At 45.0% G+C, this 20,986-nt stretch overlaps 1 protein-coding gene across 1 annotated transcript; it reads right to left on the reverse strand.

The window, feature by feature from the left end:
• Positions 1-6,140: 6,140 nt before the first annotated feature.
• On the reverse strand, positions 6,141-7,079 carry LOC141132389 (olfactory receptor 6B1-like). Its single transcript, XM_073620756.1, has one exon. The coding sequence runs from the start codon at positions 7,077-7,079 to the stop codon at positions 6,141-6,143; it is 939 nt and encodes a 312-aa protein (XP_073476857.1).
• Positions 7,080-20,986: the final 13,907 nt, after the last annotated feature.

Here is a 20,986-nt window from a genome sequence, read left to right on the forward strand (position 1 = left end):
GTGTAGTGCGACCTCTGCACAGTGTTCAGCTAACGCTACATGTTAGTGTAGTGAGACCTCTGCACAGTGTTCAGCTAAAGCTACAAGTTAGTGAAGTGCGTCCTGCTCACAGTGTTCAGCTAAAACTACAAGTTAGTGTAGTGAGACCTCTGCACAGTGTTCAGCTAAAGCTACAAGTTAGTGTAGTGCGTCCTGCTCACAGTGTTCAGCTAAAACTACAAGTTAGTGTAGTGAGACCTCTGCACAGTGTTCAGCTAAAGCTACAAGTTAGTGTAGTGCGTCCTGCTCACAGTATTCAGCTAAAACTACAAGTTAGTGTAGTGAGACCTCTGCACAGTGTTCAGCTAAAGCTACAAGTTAGTGTAGTGCGTCCTGCTCACAGTGTTCAGCTAAAACTACAAGTTAGTGTAGTGCGTCCTCCTCACAGTGTTCAGCTAAACCTACAAGTTATTTTTTTGCGAGCTCTGCACAGTGTTCAGCTTAAGCTACCTGTAGAAGGTTGGTGGTGTTTTCCTGATCCTATCACTACCGCAGGCAGCTAAATAAGCTACAAGTTAGTTTTTTGCGAGCTCTGCACAGTGTTTAGCTAAAGCTACCTGTAGAAGGTTGGTGGTGTTCTCATACTACAGGCAGGCAGTTGATTTTGCTAGCTGCAGTATCAGTACATATATATATATATATATATATATATATATATATATATATATATATATATATATATGTATCTCCCAGCTTAGTGCAGCTACAGGCCATTAGTATGTCTGGAAGGCCAACAAGGAGAGGCAGACAGTCACAAGCCAATAAAAGAGGGCAAGCAGGCTCTGTGTCTAGTGCTGGTCATGGAGACGGTGCATCCTCATCAGCATGTGGCCGTGGGACACGCTTGGCCTTTTTTTCAGCAGCTGGCCATGTTGAGCTGCAACATGCGGAAGACTTGGTCGTGTGGATGACCAAGCCATCCTTATCCTCCTCATCCTCTCTCACCCATGCTCAGGGTACTTTGTCTGGCAAAGCAGCAGCCTCTTCCCTCAGCTCAATGCCATCAGTGACTCCTTCCCTAGCCCCACCATGTCCTCCTGAGGAGTCCCTCGAACTGTTTGACCACAGTGTTGGGTACATGCTCCAGGAGGATGCCCAGCGTTTGGAAGGCTCTGATGATGATACTGAGCTAGATGAAGGCAGTAACGTGAGCACGGACAGAGGGGTGCCCAAGAAGGACAGCAATCTGGCAGTCATGCTCCCCCTGCTGCAGCATACTGCCAGGTTTGCTCCAGTGATGAGGAGGAGGGGAAGATGAGGTCACTGACTCAACGTGGGTGCCTGATAGGAGAGAGGAGGAGGAGGAGGAGGAGGCGGCATATCACCAACGAGGCAGGATGCCCTCCAGGGGCCAGCCTAAGGGCAGCACACTGACTGCATCACACCCCAAAGCTCCGCATGTGCAGGGCGCTGCAGTCTCTGTGCATTATTCAAAAAGTTCTTTGGTGTGGGCCTTTTTTGAGATGAGTGCATCAGATCACGCCGCTGCTATTTGCAACATATGTCTCAAGCGTATCTCGCGTGGCCAAAACATCTCCCGCTTGGGTACCACATGCTTGACCAGACATATGTTGACCTGCCATGCAGTTCGTTGGCAAGCGTATCTAAAAGACCCACACCAAAGAACAAAGAGGACCTCTCCTTGCTCCTCATCAGCTGAGATCTCCAACCCCACTATACCTTCAGTCCTCTCTGAGACCTGCACTGAGAGGAATGGAGGTGTAGAATTACGTGTGTCACAGCCAAGTACTTGTGGGCAATCTGCTTTCAGTACACCGACGTCAGATTGTACCAGGCAAATTTTCCTGCCCCAGCTGCTGCACCACCGAAAGAAGTTTGCTCCCAGCCATCCACATGCCCAGCGGTTGAATGCTAGCTTGGCAAAATTGCTAGCACTTCAACTGCTGCCGTTTCAGTTGGTAGACTCTGCCCCCTTCCGTGAGTTTGTGGAATGTACGGTTCCTCAGTGGCAGGTACCCAAATGCCACTTTTTCTCACGGAAGGCGATTCTGGCTCTCTACCGGCATGTGGAAGGCAATGTCCATGCCTCGCTGGACAGGGCGGTCAGCGGTAAGGTGCATATTACCGCTGACTCATGGTTCAGCAGGCATGGACAGGGACGTTACCTAAGTTTCACGGCGCATTGGGTGACTCTGCTGGCAGCTGGGAAGGATGCAGGACAAGGTGCAGTAGTGTTGGAGGTTGTTCCGCCACCACGCCTCCAAAATGCCACTACTAATGATTGTGACACACCTCTCTTCTCCACCCCCTCCTCTTCTTCTTCCTCCATGGCCTCTTCCTGTGCTTTGTCCTCGGAACCAGCGGTGCTCCGTAGGCGTTCAAGGGGCTACGCATGTACGCAGGCCAAAAGATGCCATGCGGTGCTTGAGCTGGTGTGCTTGGGGGACAGGAGCCACACTGGGCAGAGGTTCTGTCAGCTCTGCAGGGGCAGGTTCAGAGGTGGTTGACGCCACCCCAACTTAAGGCAGGAATGGTAGTTTGCGACAATGGCACCAACCTCCTCTCTGCCCTCCGACAGGAACAAATGACCCATGTGCCCTGTTTGGCTCACGTCCTTAACTTGGTGGTGCAGCGGTTCTTGGGCAGGTACCCGGGCTTACAGGATGTCCTGAGGCAGGCCAGGAAAGTCTGTGTGCATTTCCGCTGGTCATATAATGCCAGTGCTCGGCTGGCGGACCTCCAAAACGAGTTTAACCTGCCCCATTTGAGGAGGCCATGAGGATGGTGAGCAGTGACAGTGCATGCATCAGTGACACTGTCCCCCTTGTCCACCTGTTGGAGCACACGCTTAGTGGAATAATGAACAGGCCACTTGAGGCAGAACAGTGGCAGGAAAAGGAGGACTTCCTGAGCTCTCAAGGCCCCCTTTATCCAGACAGTGTCCCTGCGTGCCTGCCGATCACACAGGAAGAGGAGGAGGAGGAGGAAGTTGTGTCAGTATGGAGGTGGAGCCTGGCACTCAGCATCAGCAGCAGTCTTTAAGGGATCAGTCCCACGAAACACATGGACTTGTATGTGGCTGGGAGGAGGTGGCTGCGGATCATGTCATCCTTAGTGACCCAGAGGACTCTGGACCGAATGCCTCAGCAAACCTACGCTGCATGGCCTCCCTGATCCTGCAAAGCCTGAGTAAGGATCCTCGTATTCGTGGTATCAAGGAGCAGGTCCAATACTGGCTGGCAACCCTCCTTGATCCACGTTACAAGGGTAAGGTTGCGGACCTTATCTTGCCGTTGCAGAGGGAGCAGAGGATGAAACATCTTCGGAGGCCTTGCAGAAAGGTTTGTGCAACGCGTTCCCAGAGACTGGGAGGTTACAAACTCCTGTTTCTGGACAACGTGTTGCTGAGGCTTCGGTCAGTCAAAGAAGGAGTGGTGGAGAAGGTGGCCGTCTGACCGATGCGTTCAGACAATTTTTTAGTCCGCAGCCCCAAGGTATGATCGGTTCCAGCAACCATCGCCAGCGTCTGTTTTACATGGTGCAGGAATACCTAGGGGCAAGATCTGACTTGGACACCTTTCCCACCGAAAATCCTCTGGGTTACTGGGTCTTGAGGATGGATCACTGGCCAGAGTTTGCACAGTATGCAATTGAGCTACTGGCCTGTCCTGCATCCAGCGTTCTTTTGGAACGTACATTCAGTGCTGCTGGAGTCTTTGTAATCGATCACAGGGTGCGTCTGTCCACCGACTCGGTCGATCGACTGACCTTCATAAAAATTAATCAGTCTTGGATCACCACCAGCTACCAAGCACCTGAGGCTGATGTAACCGAATAATTTTTTTAAAAATCTCAGATCCCTTCAAAGACTGCCTATGCTGATGCTGAGTGACTATCCTGAGTAATTATCCTCTTCCTCCTCAATGATCACGCTGATAGCTTGTAAGAACATTTTTGGTTCTGGGCACCGTCACCAGTGCCTAAGGCCCAGTTTTTCAGCCCCTGTTTAACAGGGGCGTGTAATTACAATTTATGATGCAATACTTTGCAGCAGGGCTCGTTCCGGCGTTCCAACTAGAGTATCTGTGAGGGGTTGCAGTGTTGTGGCACCAGCACCAGTGCCTAATGCCTAATTTTTCAGCCCCTGTTTAACAGGGGCATGTAATTACAATTTTTGATGCAATACTTTGCAGCAGGGCTTGTTCCTGCGTTCCAACTAGAGTATATGTGAGGGGTTGCAGTGTTGTGGCACCAGCACCAGTGCCTAAGGCCCAATTTTTCAGCCCCTGTTCAACAGGGGCATGTAATTACAATTCTTGATCTAATATTTCACAGCAGGGCCCATTTCTGTGCCCACCAAGAGCGAGTTACGAACTTACAGTGTTGTGGCACGAGCACCACCACCACCACCAAAGGCCCAATTTTTCTGTCCCTGTTCAACAGGGGCATGTAATTTCAATTCTTGATCTACTATTTCATAGCAGGTCCCTGTGAGGGTTTATAGTGTTGTGGCCACAACAACACCTAAGGCCCAAATTTCTGCTGAGTATATAGGGCAGGCCCCTACTTTCAAACATCCAACTTACAAACGACTCCTACTTGCAAACAGGAGGAGACAACAGGAAGTGAGATGAAATCTACCCCTAGGAAGAGAAATTCTCTCCTGTAAGAGTTAATATGGGAAAAACATTTCTCCTTTCCACTGATACTTTATCACCAATCCTTGTTTCACAAAAAACCCCAAATTTTCAAAAAACATTTGTCATTGGGACAAAAAGTGAGGTGAAATCTTCTGAAGAGGAGCACAGACAGCAAAACAAATGTCACAGGGATGATAACCCTTCCCTATGTTTTCCAAAAAGCTTAAAAAAGATTTTTTGGCTGGAGCTAAACACGTCAAAAATGTACCCGTTCAAAATTACAAACAGATTCTACTTAACAACAGACCTACAATCCCTGTCTTGTTTGCACCGCCTGTATACTGCTGTTCAGAGTATATAGGGCCTGGTGACCCCACACTTTTCCTTTTTTTAATTTGGGTGCGGGGTTCCCCTTAATATCCATACAAGACCCAAAGGGCCTGGTAATGGACTGGGGGGGTACCCATGCCGTTTGTCTCACTGATTTTCATCCATATTGCCAGGACCCGACATTACATTAAACCCGCAAGCAGTTTTAAATGACTTTTATTCCTTTAAAAATGACATTTTGTGCAGGGACTGTTCTAAGCACGGGAAACACGTGCCACTTTACAGGCATACTATAGACACCCCCCAGGTACGATATTTAAAGGAATATTTCACTTTTTTTTTTTTACTTTAAGCATCATTAAAATCACTGCTCCTGAAAAAATGGCCGTTTTTAAAAGTTTTTTTTGCATTGATACATGTCCAAACCGTTTTTAGGACAATACCATGCAAATTAGCCTTTAAAATGAGCACTTTTGATTTTGAACGTTCAAGTCCCATAGACGTCAATGGGGTTCTAACGTTCGTGCTAATTTTCGGTCCGTCGCAGGTTCTGGTGCAAACCGAACCGGGGGGTGTTCGGCTCATCCCAACCCAGTATACTTTTGAACTTGAAAAAGCGGGGGTGCCTAAAACGTTCTGCTATCTAACGTTCAATTGGCTAAGGCCCTACAACAGCCATTTTTTTTTTGTGTAGGATATTGATTGAACCACTGTGAGGGTGTGCCTTTTTAGACATGCCATCTTACTTACTGTCAGGACACAAAGGCGGTATTTACAAAAACTGGAGTGTGCAAAATCTGGTGCATCTCTGCATAGAAACCAATCATCTTCCAGGTTTTATTGCCAAAGCTTAATTGAACAAGCTGAAGTTAGAAGCTGATTGGCTACCATGCACAGCTGCATCAGATGCTGGGTGCAACAGTTTTAGTAAATCTCCCCCAAAGTATCTCTTCAGTGGGAACATTGATAGATAGACAGATAATGGTATATTTTTGATTTACTTTTTGTAATTGTCCTCTTTGTTACAAAGGATAGGTTGGCTGGATTGTGGCTGCCTGTCCAACAGTCATCTAAGATCTATGGCTAGATTAAATAGAAAAGATCAAACAACAGTAATATTTTAGTTTGCTGCTTTTTCCAGCAACAATATTCATTCTAGTGTCTCATACATTAGGGATATTTTTCTGTTCGACAGAGGTATTTTGTTACAGTATCCCAAATGTCTTTGTTTCTGAGGCAATAAATAAAAGGATTAATAATTGGAGTGAACACAGCATACAAAAGAGATATAAGCTTATTTACATCCGATGACTTGGCTTTCTTTGGCCGGGCATACATAAAGAGTGTGGTTGAAAAAAATATGGTGACTACAGATAAGTGAGAGGCACAAGTGGAAAATGCCTTTTGCCTTCCATCAGTGGTGGATATGTTTAAGATGGCATGAATGATACAGAGGTAGGACAAAGCAGTGACTAGCAGAGGGATGAGAAGAATGACCAAGGCAAGAATAAAGTCCACCAACTCTGCTTCTGACATGTCTATACAAGCTAGATTAAGCACTGGTGAAATGTCGCAAAAAAAATGATTTATTATGCTTGGACCACAAAAGGATAATTTAGATATAAAATATATCTTTATTGCAGTAATGGTAAATCCTGATATCCATGAGGTCAAAGCTAATTTAATGCATAAATTCTGATTCATTATCCTAACATAGTGTAATGCATGACACACAGCAATGTATCTGTCAAAAGCCATTACCGCAAGAAGAACGCACTCGGTGCACATCAGAGAGATAAAGAAAAAGAGTTGTGTCATGCACCCAGAGAAAGAAATTGTTTTATTTTCAGTCATAATATTTAATAATAATTTAGGAACAGTAACTGACACATAACAGATCTCAAGAAATGAGAAATTGCTTAGGAAAAAATACATAGGCTTCTGAAGCTTTGAATGTAGTCTTATCATCATAATAATAATTGTGTTTTCAGATATTGTAAGAATGTAAGCAATCAGAAAAAATATAAACAATATTATTTGTAGTTCAAGTAAAGATGGAAATCCACGAAGGAAAAAATTATTAATTTCAGTTTTATTGCTATATTCCATCAGGTATTCTAAATCTATGAAGAATGGCAGTGGTCAAAAACTGATACAATAATTTACCGCAGACATGCTTAAAAAGCATAGTACTAACTGCTGTAAATTTTAAAAATCGATCACAACGTTTTATTCCCATAATATTTCAATACTCTATATGTATATGAGTAACATATACTAATTTAAAATTACTCATTACTAAAATAATAATTAATGTGATCATTCAATGGAACTGGGATAAAAGCAGTATGTTGTATGTTCTATAAAATAAGGATATAGATTGTGTTTAATGTGTAAATATTTTTTTTTTATGCATGTTGCATGCGGTCCTAATAAAGCATAAAACAATGGAATAAATTTAGAGCAATGTTTAATTTAAAATAGTAGGTATAGTCTGGGTTTTTTTTTAACGGCAAAGTTTCAGAGACTGCCCAAATGTTTTATCAAGCATATTATATTTTTGTAAGAGTAATGATCTGTCTCGAAGCTTGAATTTTTATTCTGTTCAGTGTATAAAAATATTACTTCAACTCTACCTTGATGTGATTCTCAAGCTGGTTACCAAGGTAAAACAATCTGTTATATTAGTAAATGAGTGACATATAACTTGTCTTCAAACCATGTCTTGTAACAAAAGCAACCAGGAGCAATAAAATATTGTCCAATGAGAAAAAGTAAATACAAATTAAAAAGTGTATTATCTGATTGAAAACTATGTGATTGCCTCAGATTAGAATAAGCATAGCTGATCCAAGCCAAGTGATAGATCTAACCCTTTCTCACTATCCAAATCAAAAAGCTGGAGTTTGATTTTAACCACTTCAATACTGGGCACTATTACCCCCTTCCTGCCCAGGCCAATTTTCACCTTTGTTGTCACAATTTGAATGACAATTGCATGGTCATGCAACACTGTACCCATGAGAAATTTTTAGAATGTTTTTCGCACAAATAGAGCTTTCTTTTGGTGGTATTCAATTACCACTGGGTTTTTTATTTTTTGCTAAATAAACAAAAAAAGCCTCAAAATTGTGAACAGGCAAAAAATGTGTGTGAACATGGGAACACCGTTAAAGTCTACGGGACACGAACGTGAAAAATCAAGTGTTCATTTTAAAGGCTTATATGCAAGTTATTGCCATAAAAAGTGTATGGGGACCCGGGTACTGCCTCAGGGGACATGTATCAATGCAAAAAAAAAATATTTTTAAAATGGCAGTTTTTTCAGGAGCATCTATCTCATGTGTTTTACTATGCAGCAGCAAAATTACATTTCTAAAGGAAAAAATGTAATTTAAAATTGCTTGCAGCTGTAATGTAATGCCAGGTCCTGGCAATATAGATAAAAATCGAGGAAAAAATCAGCGTGGTTTCCCCCCAGTCCATACCAGCCCCTTTGAGTCTGGTATAAGTTTTAAGGGGAACTCCACGCCAAAATTAAAAAAAAAAAAACAGCGTGGGGTCCCCCCCAAAATCCATACCAGGCCCTTCGGGTCTGGTTTGGATTTTAAGGGAAACTTCATGCCAAAATTAAAAAAAAAGGACTTGGGGTCTCCCCTAAAGTCCATACCAGACCCTTATCCGAGCAAGCAGCCTGGCAGGCGAGCGCCCCCCCTTCTGAACTATAGCAGGCTGCTTGCCCTCAACATAGGGAGGGTGCTTTGGGGTCTCCCCAAAGCACCTTGTCCCCATGTTGATGGGGACAAGGGCCTCATCCCCACAACCTTGGACATTGATTGTGGGGGTCTGCGGGCGGGGGGCTTATCGGAATCTGGAAGCCCCCTTTAACAAGGGAGCCCCAAGATCCCAGCCCCCCCTGTGTGAATGGGTATCGGGTACATTGTACCCCTACCCATTCACCAAAAAAAGTGTCAAAAAGTAAAAAACACAATACACAGTCTTTGCCAATTCCTTTATTAAAAAATAAAAAAAATAAATAAAAGTGTCCCGCTATGTCCATCCATCTTTAATCATGCCACCTGATGAATCTGAAAAATTGAAAAAAAAAATACTCTGCCTCCATGGCATGCGTCCCGCCGACTGCTGTCTTTTCGCTGTGACAGTTGTTATATAGACAAGGTCAAGGCCACCCGCTGATGTAACCAGATGACCCCGCCCTCTCTGACAGCACATGACATCACATGATGTCACAGGGTAGCCCCGCCCTTGCCTATATAACAGCTGTCACAGGCAAGAGACAGCAGTCGGCGGGATGCCTCCCATCGAGGCAGGGCTTTTTTAAAATAGTTTTTGGGTCCGTCGGGCGGCGTGATTGAAGATGTATGGACATTGTGGGACACTTTTTTTGGTGAATGGGTAGGAGTGCAATGTACCCGATACCCATTCCCATAAGGGGGTGGGATCTGGGGGCCCCCTTGTTAAAAGGGGCTTCCGATTCTGATAATCCCCCTGCCCACAGATCCCTACAGCCACCGGGCAAGAACCCCCAAAGCCCCCCCATGTTGAAGGCAAGCGGCCTGGAGCATCCCTCCATCCTGGCCTGCCAGGTGGCTTGCTCAGATAAGGGTCTGGTATAGATTTTAGGGGGGCGACAATTTTTTTTAAAATTTGGCGTGGAGTTCCCCTTAAAATCCATGCCAGACCCAAAGGGCCTGGCATGGACTTTGGGGCGGACCCCACACCGTTTTTATTTTAAATTTTGGCGTGGAGTTCCTCTTAAAATCCATACCAGCCCAAAGGGGCTGGTATGGACTGGGGGGGAACCCATGGCATTTTTTTCTTAATTCTGTCATAGAGTTCCCCTTAACCACTTCAATACACTGTATTATATACTGTACACTGCCTGCACTGTATATATATATATTCTACACTGAATGCAGAATATGCAGAATGCGGTATGTATATATTAATACACTGCCTGCACTCTATATATAGTCTACACTACACTGACTACACTGTATATACTGTATATATATATATATATATATATATACTAAACTGCCTGCCCGCCACTAACTAACCTAACCTGCCTCTAGCTAACTTCTCTCAATCATAACACTATTAAACCCTAACATAGTATGGGGCACGGACATAGTCCCCTGAGCCATGATTGGCTAAAGGCATTCTGCCTTTGGCCAATCATGGCTCTCACAGCAGAGCGCACTGTAATTGGCCAAAGCATGCAGGTCAGGTTCATCAGACATCAATGCACTGCGATCTCGCAGTGCATTATGGGTGTTCCGCAGCGCTCGAATTTACCGCAAATGCCCCATAATGTTCGGTATTCGCCGAACGAGCGAACACTCGATGTTCGAGTTGAACTTACGATCGACTCGAACATTGGGCTCATCCCTAGTGAAAATAACCCAAATCAGTGTTTATTATTTAGACTATAGGAAAGGTATAGGGTCCACAAACTATGGTATATATATATGTATAGACAGGAGGATAATTTGGTGGGATTTTATGGGTGCCAGACAAATAGAATTACTAATACACCAAAGTAAAAAACATCAAAATGTATTAGACATAGGACAAATTTAAAAATTGTACTGGCTATGCATAGATTATGCAGACATCAGTACACATCTAGTTAGATGATAAAGAAAGTCACCAAGCAATAGTATCCCGACATGTTTTGCCCGCTAGGGCTTCCTCAGGGGATGTTTGTTGAGAGACAAAGGTAGATGTGTCACTGCATGAAACAAAGTACAATTATAGACAAAATAAAACAAAATATGCACCGCAAATATACTAGAAAGAATGCCATTGACCATCCGAACCCAACGCTCATCTGCCATCCAATGGGGAATTACCAGCGATTAATGTTGAGCCAAACTAGGGAAACGGACACTACGCTGCACACAGAGAAGTTGGCCGAGAAAAGCCCAGGGATAAGGCCATGGGGCCAGTCTCTGCCCAGTGGAGAAAGAAATGTAAGCGTAATGGCCAAAAAAAACAACAAAAGACATGGGAGCAGGATGTGATAGTGGGGGGAGTGAGGGGGAAAAGGGGGAGTGAAAAAAGGTGGGGGGGGAGGGAGAAGGGGGAGGGGAAAAGTAGGGGGATAGGGAAGGGGGAGGAGGCAGGGAAAAGAGGGAGAGGGAAGGGAGAAGGAAGGGGAAGGGGAGAAGGGGGGGTTGGGGTGTTGGTGGAGGTGGGGGAGGGAAGAAGGGGGGTATAGTGAGGGGGGGAGATAGTGAGGGGGAGGGGGGAGGGAAAGGGAATTAGAAAGGTGAGGGATGGAATAGTGTGAAGATGCTAAGATGTATAAATCTCACCAGGGATAAAAAGGAAGAACCCAGAGTGGGGGGAAGGCATGGGGCAGTGAGGTGAGATAACACCTGAAATTATTAGGCAATTGTGAAATGTACTTACAAGCAACCCAGCTGGGTCTAAGAAAAGGCCAGGGCTGCCATATAAAGGTGTAATCTATTTGGGAGAGTATAAACCATAATAAGTATCCACTTCAATTAGTAATGAATATAAAAGAGAAAATGAACGCTGCAATGGTGGGATTATTTCAATAAGAATTAGACTTGTAAACAGTATAAAAGGACATATATATTGGTCATCTATATATTAGAGGGCCATGACCCTGTGTACAGATCGTCTGCCCCACTTGAAAACGGAAGGTGGGGAAAATTACAGAGGGTAACAGGCAAAATACAGTAGGTGAAAAGTCAACGTATTAAGCAAGGCTAATCAAATGCAGCGAAGCTTGGACAGAGAAACAAAGGGGTTGAAAGAAGATCACGCTCAATGAAATAAAAGAGACATATTTGGTTCAGTGGATTACCTTGTGAGCAAAGATATGTCAGCATGACAGCCCATCCAGTGTCTGGCATTGTGAGTGAGAGGGGGTGTTTTTATGTATACGCGCGCCGTGCACATGTTGACCCACATCGAATGATGCGGGGAGGTGGGCGGCGCGATAAAGCTTAGTGAAATGAGGGGTAGAAGACTACACTACCCATAAAGCACCGCAGACTGTGAGCGGATGTGGAGGAGGCACTGGAGCAGCTGACATGCCCCAATTAGTGGGCGCGCCTCTATCCTCCGTCTCCGCTCATAGGGGAGTGGGGGAGTGGATAGCAGTAGTGGTGTATATACAGTGGGGACGGAAAATATTCAGACCCCCTTAAATTTTTCACTCTTTGTTATATTGCAGTCATTTGCTAAAATCATCAAGTTCATTTTTTTCCTCATTAATGTACACATAGCACCCTATATTGACAGAAAAACACTGAATTGTTGACATTTTTGCAGATTTATTAAAAAAGAAAAACTGAAATATCACATGGTCCTAAGTATTCAGACCCTTTGCTGTAACACTCATATATTTAACTCAGTGCTGTCCATTTCTTCTGATCATCCTTGAGATGGTTCTACACCTTAATTTGAGTCCATCTGTGTTTGATTATACTGATTTGACTTGATTAGGAAAGCCACACACCTGTCTATATAAGACCTTACAGCTCACAGTGCATGTCAGAGCAAATGAGAATCATGAGGTCAAAGGAACTGCCTGAAGAGCTCAGAGACAGAATTGTGGCAAGGCACAGATCTGGCCCAGGTTACAATAAATTCCTGCTGCACTTAAGGTTCCTAAGAGCACAGTGGCCTCCATAATCCTTAAATGGAAGACGTTTGGGACGACCAGAACCCTTCCTAGAGCTGGTCTTCTAGCCAAACTGAGCTATTGGGGGAGAAGAGCCTTGGTGAGAGAGGTAAAGAAGAACCCAAAGATCACTGTGGCTGAGCTCCAGAGATGCAGTTGGGAGATGGGAGAAAGTTGTAGAAAGTCAACCATCACTGCAGCCCTCCACCAGTTGGGGCTTTATGGCAGAGTGGCCCAACGGAAGCCTCTCCTCAGTGCAAGACACATGAAAGCCCACATGGAGTTTGCTAAAAAACACCCGAAGGACTCCAAGATGGTGAGAAATAAGATTCTCTGGTCTGATGAGACCAAGATAGAACTTTTTGGCCTCAATTCTAAGCGGCATGTGTGGAGAAAATGAGGCACTGCTCATCACCTGCCCAATACAGTTCCAACAGTGAAGCATGGTGGTGGCAGCATCATGCTGTGGGGGTGTTTTTCAGCTGCAGGGACAGGACGACTGGTTGCAATCAAGGGAAAGATGAATGCGGCCAAGTACAGGGATATCCTGGACGAAAACCTTCTCCAGAGTGCTCAGGACCTCAGACTGGGCTGAAGGTTTACCTTCCAACAAGACAATGACCCTAAGCACACAGCTAAAATAATGAACGAGTGGCTTCACAACAACTCCGTGACTGTTCTTGAATGGCCCAGCCAGAGCCCTGACTTAAACCCAATTGAGCATCTCTGGAGAGACCTAAAAATGGCTGTCCACCAACGTTTACCATCCAACCTGACAGAACTGGAGAGGATCTGCAAGGAGGAATGGCAGAAGATCCCCAAATCCAGGTATGAAAAACTTGTTGCATCTTTCCCAAAAAGACTCATGGCTGTATTAGATCAAAAAGGTGCTTCTACTAAATACTGAGCAAAGAGTCTGAATACTTAGGACCATGTGATATTTCAGTTTTTCTTTTTTAATAAATCTGCAAAAATGTCAACAATTCTGTGTTTTTCTGTCAATACGGGGTGCTGTGTGTACATTAATGAGGAAAAAAATGAACGTAAATGATTTTAGCAAATGGCTGCAATATAACAAAGAGTGAAAAATTTAAGGGGGTCTGAATACTTTCCGTCCCCACTGTATATATGAAAATGAATAAGTCCTGATGTACTGACACCCCCATCTCTTCTTGAAGCCCAAAAATGCCAGACAGTACAAATACCCCCAAATGACCCCTTTTTGGAAAGTAGACCATCCAGGATATTTAAAAAGAGGCATGGTGAGTTTTTTGAAGTCGTGTCAGGGCTGGATCAGCTCTTCCTTCTCTGAGCTGGCCGCTCAGCTGTCGGCTAATTGCCAGCTCTCATCTCTCTCCACAGTTAACCAGCTGTTGTGGATCTGCTCATCAGTCCCGCCTACTTAAAGATCTCCAGCTCATTTCATTCCTGCCTTCGCCTTGGTCACATCACAAGAAACCATCTCCTGCATTCCTGTTTAACGACGGGCTTTGCTGACATCCCTTCTTGCTCCTTATCCTGCTTGCTGTTCCTCTACTTGGATCCCTGACTTCTAGCCTGACTGATTACCCGATCTCGTTACTGAACTCTGGCTTGGCTGATTACCAGATCTGGTTACTGAACTCTGGCTTGGCTGACTACCCGATCTGGTTACTGGACTCTGGCTATGCTTTGACTACACTTACTTTATTTACCTTTTTATTTTTATTAATAAACAAGTGTGATTTTACAGTACTTCTGTCTCGGTCTGGTTCATGGTTTCTGACAGTAGGCGAAGGCCATGAATTCAGAAGATACAATCAATCCACTTGTTGGTAATATTTTTTCCAGATTGGATGAGCAAGATCACCGCACGGATCAGTTTGCCATGGCATTACAAACGCTCCTGAGTCACACGGCCCACCTGGAATCCCCCACTGTGGCTGCTCCGGTACAACCTGAGTTGCAGGCCGTCCCTGCTGCTGCGCCAGTCTCTGTGCAGGCACCCGTCTTGACTATTGTCTGGTTCCGCCCCGCTTCCCCAGCGATTTGGGGGCAATCCATTTCAATGCAGAGGGTTTCTCAACAAAGTTGAGATATACTTTGAGATGCTGCCCCAGGCGTTTCCCACGGACAGAAGCAAAGTAGGGTTCGTGATATCTTTGCTTTCTGAGAGCCTTGGCCTGGGCTAACCCTCTATGAGGGATGCAAAAACCTGTTGTCTTGAGTTACCCAGAGTTTGTGGCCTCTTTTAAAGGGTATTTGACATTCCTGCACGCTCCGCTTCTGCTGCCAAGTGCCTCATGTCCATCAAACAGAGTACGAGAACTGTTGCCGACTACGCCATTGAATTCTGTACTCTGGCAGCAGAGGTTGCTTGGAACAATGAGGCCCTCGTGGCTGCTTTTTCTCATGGTCTCTTGGATTTCATCAAGGATGAGATAGCAGCCTGAGATATACCTACTGAGCTGGAGAGTTTTATCTCGTTTGCCATCCTCATTGACTCCAGACTTAGAGAAAGACTTTCTTTTAAGGAGCGCTTGTGGAAGCCTCCTGTACATTTGCTTCTGAGCTTTGCAGTCCCACCCAGGCCTCCCTCACCTCCCATGCCTCCCTCACCTCCCATGCCTCCTGGTACCGAGTCGGTCAGTGAAGATGAACCCATACACTTGGGCTTCACTCATCTCTCTGCGGATGAGAGAGCCTTTAGGAGGAGGCAGAGATTGTGCCTTTATTGTGGCCAGGCAGGTCACTTTTTGAAGTCTTGTCCTACCTGTCCTGGGAACACCCGAACCTTGAGGTCCTGTTATTGAGAGACCTTTTGTGGTGTTGTGTCGTCCCCGGTTATCCAGAAGGATAAGCCCCTGGTTTCGGTCACCCTTTCTTGGGCTAAGTCGTCTATCGAGATACCGGATCTAATCGACTCTGGGGTTGCAAGCCTGTTCATTGATGCTGCTTTTGTATCAAAGCACTCGATTCCACTGCATCTGCATGACACTCCACTTGCCATTGAGGCTCTTGATGGGAGACCTCTACAGCCTGCCCATGTGACTCATGAGACAGTTCCTTTGTCCATGGCCATAGGGGCTCTTCACCATGAGATAATCCAATTCCAAGTGATTTCCTCTCCTAAGTTTCCACTGGTTATTGGTTATCCTTGGTTACAGAGGCACAACCCCTCTTTTTATTGGCTCCATGCTGAGGTTCTCTCCTGGTCACCACAATGCAGTGAAACATGCTTCCAGAAGGTAGCCAAGGTCCTGTGTAGCTCTTCACTCTAATCCCTGCCAGAGGAGTACCGTGATTTTAGCGATGTCTTTGACAAAGGTCAAGCCGGTAGTTTGCCTACACACCGGCCATATGATTGCGCAATTGACCTTCAACCTGGTGCCACTCCTCCTTGTGGCCGGGTTTACCCTTTGTCGGTCTTGGAGGATAAAGCCATGGAGGAGTACGTTGCAGACGCACTTTCTCGGGGTATCATCCGCAATCCTTGTCTCCTGCTGGTTTCTTCTTTGTGAAGAAGAGGAGCGGTGAACTGAGACCTTATATTGATTATAGGGGTCTCAATCATTTCACGATTAAGAATGCCTACCCGATCCCGTTGATTACAGAGTTATTTGACCGTCTCAAGGGAGCAACGGTTTTCACTAAGCTTGATCTGAGAGGGGCTTACAATCTCGTGAGGATTAAGGAGGGCGACGAGTGGAAAACCACGTTTAATACCAGAACAGGCCATTATGAGTATCTCATAATGCCTTTTGGCCTTTGTAACGCCCCGGCAGTTTTCCAGGAATTTATTAACAATGTCCTCCGAGATTTGTTGCAGTTATGTGTGGTGGTTTATCTCGATGATATCCTCATATTTTCCAACTGGAGAAGTGTGAGTTCCATCGGGAACAGGTTAAATTCCTTCATTTCCACTGCTGGTTTTTTGATGGACCCAGAGAAACTTTCGGCAGTCCTACAGTGGCCTCGACCCATGGGGTTAGGTCCTCTGCAGCGTTTCCTGGGTTTTGCCAACTATTATTGGAAGTTTATTCGTAACTTCTAGTCTCTGGTCAAGCCCCTGACTGATATGACCAGAAAGAACGGTAACCCACAGAGTTGGTCTCCGGAGTCCATTAAGGCCTTTGAAAGTCTCAAGGCTGCCTTTGTTTCTGCTCCTGTGTTGGCACATCCTGATCCTATGTTACCTTTTATCCTTGAGGTTGATGCTTCTGAGACTGATGTTGGCGCCCTTCTGTCTCAACGTCCTTGGGGCTACTTTTCCAAGAAATTGTCTCCTGCTGAGTGCAATTATGAGATTGGTGACAGAGAGCTTTTGGCAATCATTTTAGCCTTAAAAGAATGGAGACATCTCCTCAAAGGTACCACTTTGCCGGTTCTCATTCTTACTGACCATAAGAATCTTACATTCTTGTCTGAGGCTAAACGCCTCTCTCTCAGAAGGGCGCAATGAGCTCTTTTCTTGTCAAGTTTCAATTACATTGTCTCATTCTTACCCAGTATTAAGAATGTAAGGGCTGACGCCTTTTCATGACAATTTTCCTCCACTTCCAAGTTGGAGCCGGTTCCGGTTCCTGTGATTCCTCCTGATCGTATTCTGGCTACGGTTTGCACCAGTCTTACTTCTCCTTTGGGTGACAAAATTCTTGCTGCTCAGGTCGATGCTCCTCCTGAGAAACTTTGTGACCACTGCTTTGTCCCAGAGTGTCTCCATACTGCCGTGCTCCAGACTTACCATTCTCCCAAAGCAGCTGGCCACCCTTATAAGAATCAACTCGTTTGGGCCATTTCCCAACAATTCTGGTGGCCTAGTCTACGTGCTGATGTAACTGCCTCGTAGCTGCTTGTTCCGTCTGTGCTCAGAGTAAGACTGCATGACACCTTACAGTGGGCCTCCAACAACCCATACCTAATGGAGAGAGGCCCTGGACCCACTTGTCTATGGATTTAATTGTGGAGTTGCCCAACTCCCAAGGCAATACAGTTATCCTTATGGTGGTTGACTGGTTCACAAAGATGTGTCATTGTATTCCACTTAAGAAGTTGCCCACTTCTAAGGAACTGGCTTCCATTTTTGCTTGAGAGATCTTTCGCTTACATGGGCTACCCAAGGTGATTGTCTCGGACAGGGGTAGTCAGTTTGTGTCCCGGTTCTGGCGAGCCTTTAGTGCACAGCTGGGAATTCAGCTTGCTTTCTCCTCTGCGTATCAATCGCAGTCTAATGGGGCTGCAGAATGAGCCAATCAGTCCTTGGAGCAATTCCTACGTTGCTATATTTCTGACCATCACAACAACTGGTCAGACCTATTACCATGGGCAGAGTTTGCTTACAACAGTTCTTTGAATTCTGTTTCCCGATTGTCTCTGTTTATGGCGAATTATGGTTTCCAACCTTCCATGTTGCCTGACTCGTTTGTTCCGCAGAGTATTCCTGCGTTAGAGGAGCATCTCCATGGTCTTCGTTCCACGTACTGTCAGGGCTGGCTGTGGGCTAATTGCCAGCTCTCATCTCTCTCCACAGTTAACAAGCTGTTGTGGATCTGCTCGTCAGTCCCGCCTACTTAAAGATCTCCAGCTCACTTCATTCCTGCCTTCGCCTTGGTCACATCACAAGAAACCATCTCCTGCGTTCCTGTCTAAAGACTGGCTTTGCTGACATCCCTTCTGGCTCCTTATCCTGTTTGCTGTTCCTCTACTTGGATCCCTGACTTCTGGCCTGGCTGATTAACCAATCTGGTTACTGAACTCTGGCTTGGCTGATTACTCAATCTGGTTACTGAACTCTGGTTTGGCTGACTACCCGACTCTGGCTATGCTTTGACTATGCTTACTCTATTTACCTTTTTATTTTTATTAATAAACAAGTGTGATTTTACTGTACTTCTGTCTCGGTCTGGTTCATGGTTTCTGACAAGTTGCAATTTTTTTTACATACTGTCACCAGTGCAGTACAGCATTATCCTATAACTGGTGTGGTGGTGATCAGGAACACTGACTGGTTAAACTTTTTTTTCAATTTTTTATTATATTTTTATCTTTTATTTACAATTTTTTTCTAACACACTGTAAACAAAGCATACAGTGTTACCCTAGTAACTTTGGGGAAGTGATCAGGATTGTTTTTTTTTTTTTTTACATATTATGATTGCTTATACCAGTGACTTTCATTGGTATAGCAACCATTTTTACTGAATGAAACTGGTTCATTCAGTGTCTTTTGTTTGTGATTAGCTGTAATTGGCTATTTCTGTACCATGTGATCACTGTGACCAATCACAGCTTGCAACACAATTGTATACAATGGATGGCATGAAAGGAAGCCATCCATTGTTTACAGTTGTCATGTTTCTGCTGTGATTGATCACAGTGATCACATGGTATTGGCAGCCGGCCGGTACAGTGATCAGTCATCGGCTGTGTCCGGTGGACACAGCTGTGACAGATCGTGCCGATGCGCGGTCCCACAGCTGCGCAAGAGGTGCATTCTGGGAGGACGTCATATGATGGCCTCCCAGAACAATAGTGCTCCCCCCCAGTCATCATTTTGCTATAGGCCATGCGGGAAGGTGTTACATAGTTACATAGTTACATAGTAGGTGAGGTTGAAAAAAGACACAAGTCCATCAAGTCCAACCTATGTGTGTGATTATGTGTCAGTATTGCATTGTATATCCCTGTATGTTGTGGTCATTCAGGTGCTTATCTAATAGTTTCTTGAAGCTATCAATGCTCCCCGCTGAGACCACCGCCTGTGGAAGGGAATTCCACATCCTTGCCGCTCTTACAGTAAAGAACCCTCTACGTAGTTTAAGATTAAACCTCTTTTCTTCTAATTTTAATGAGTGGCCACGAGTCTTGGTAAACTCTCTTCTGCGAAAAAGTTTTATCCCTATTGAGGGGTCACCAGTCCGGTATTTGTAAATTGAAATCATATCCCCTCTCAAGCGTCTCCTCTCCAGAGAGAATAAGTTCAGTGCTCGCAACCTTTCCTCATAACTAAGATCCTCCAGACCCTTTATTAGCTTTGTTGCCCTTCTTTGAACTCGCTCCATTTCCAGTACATCCTTCCTGAGGACTGGTGCCCAGAACTGGACCGCATACTCTAGGTGCGGCCGGACCAGAGTCTTGTAGAGCGGGAGAATTATCGTTTTATCTCTGGAGTTGATCCCCCTTTTAATGCATGCCAATATTCTGTTTGCTTTGTTAGCAGCAGCTTGGCATTGCCTGCCATTGCTGAGCCTATCATCCACTAGGACCCCCAGGTCCTTTTCCATCCTAGATTCCCCCAGAGGTTCTCCCCCCAGCGTATAGAATGCATTCATATTTTTGCCACCCAAATGCATTATTTTACATTTTTCTACATTGAACCTCATTTGCCATGTAGTCGCCCACCCCATTAATTTGTTCAGGTCTTTTTGCAAGGTTTCCACGTCCTGCGGAGAAGTTATTGCCCTGCTTAGCTTAGTATCGTCTGCAAATACAGAGATTGAACTGTTTATCCCATCCTCCAGATCGTTTATGAACAAATTAAATAGGATTGGTCCCAGCACAGAACCCTGGGGCACCCCACTACCCACCCCTGACCATTCTGAGTACTCCCCATTTATCACCACCCTCTGAACTCGCCCTTGTAGCCAGTTTTCAATCCATGTACTCACCCTATGGTCCATGCCAACAGACCTTATTTTGTACAGTAAACGTTTATGGGGAACTGTGTCAAATGCTTTTGCAAAATCCAGATACACCACGTCTACGGGCCTTCCTTTATCTAGATGGCAACTCACCTCCTCATAGAAGGTTAATAGATTGGTTTGGCAAGAACGATTCTTCATGAATCCATGCTGATTTCTGCTAATGATATCGTACGTATTACTAAAATCCTGTATATAGTCCCTTATCATCCCCTCCAAGAGTTTACATACTATCGATGTTAGGCTAACTGGTCTGTAATTCCCAGGGATGTATTTTGGGCCCTTTTTAAATATAGGTGCTACATTGGCTTTTCTCCAATCAGCTGGTACCATTCCAGTCAGTAGACTATCTGTAAAAATTAGGAACAACGGTCTGGCAATCACTTGACTGAGTTCCCTAAGTACCCTCGGATGCAAGCCATCTGGTCCCGGTGATTTATTAATGTTAAGTTTCTCAAGTCTAATTTTAATTCCGTCCTCTGTTAACCATGTAGGTGCTTCCTGTGTTGTGTCATGAGGATAAACACTGCAGTTTTGGTTACTGAAGCCCCCCGATTCACTCGTGAAGACTGAGGAGAAGAATAAATTCAATACCTTCGCCATCTCCCCATCCTTTGTAACCAGATGTCCTTCCTCATTCTTTATGGGGCCAATAT

Source organism: Aquarana catesbeiana, linkage group LG01 (assembly GCF_042186555.1).
Source record: "Aquarana catesbeiana isolate 2022-GZ linkage group LG01, ASM4218655v1, whole genome shotgun sequence".
Classification (NCBI taxonomy): Eukaryota; Metazoa; Chordata; class Amphibia; order Anura; family Ranidae; genus Aquarana; species Aquarana catesbeiana.

Bases quoted from the DNA above. Each gene is read 5' to 3' on its own strand.
- LOC141132389 (XM_073620756.1), bottom strand. From the start codon at position 7,079: ATGGAATATAGCAATAAAACTGAAATTAATAATTTTTTCCTTCGTGGA.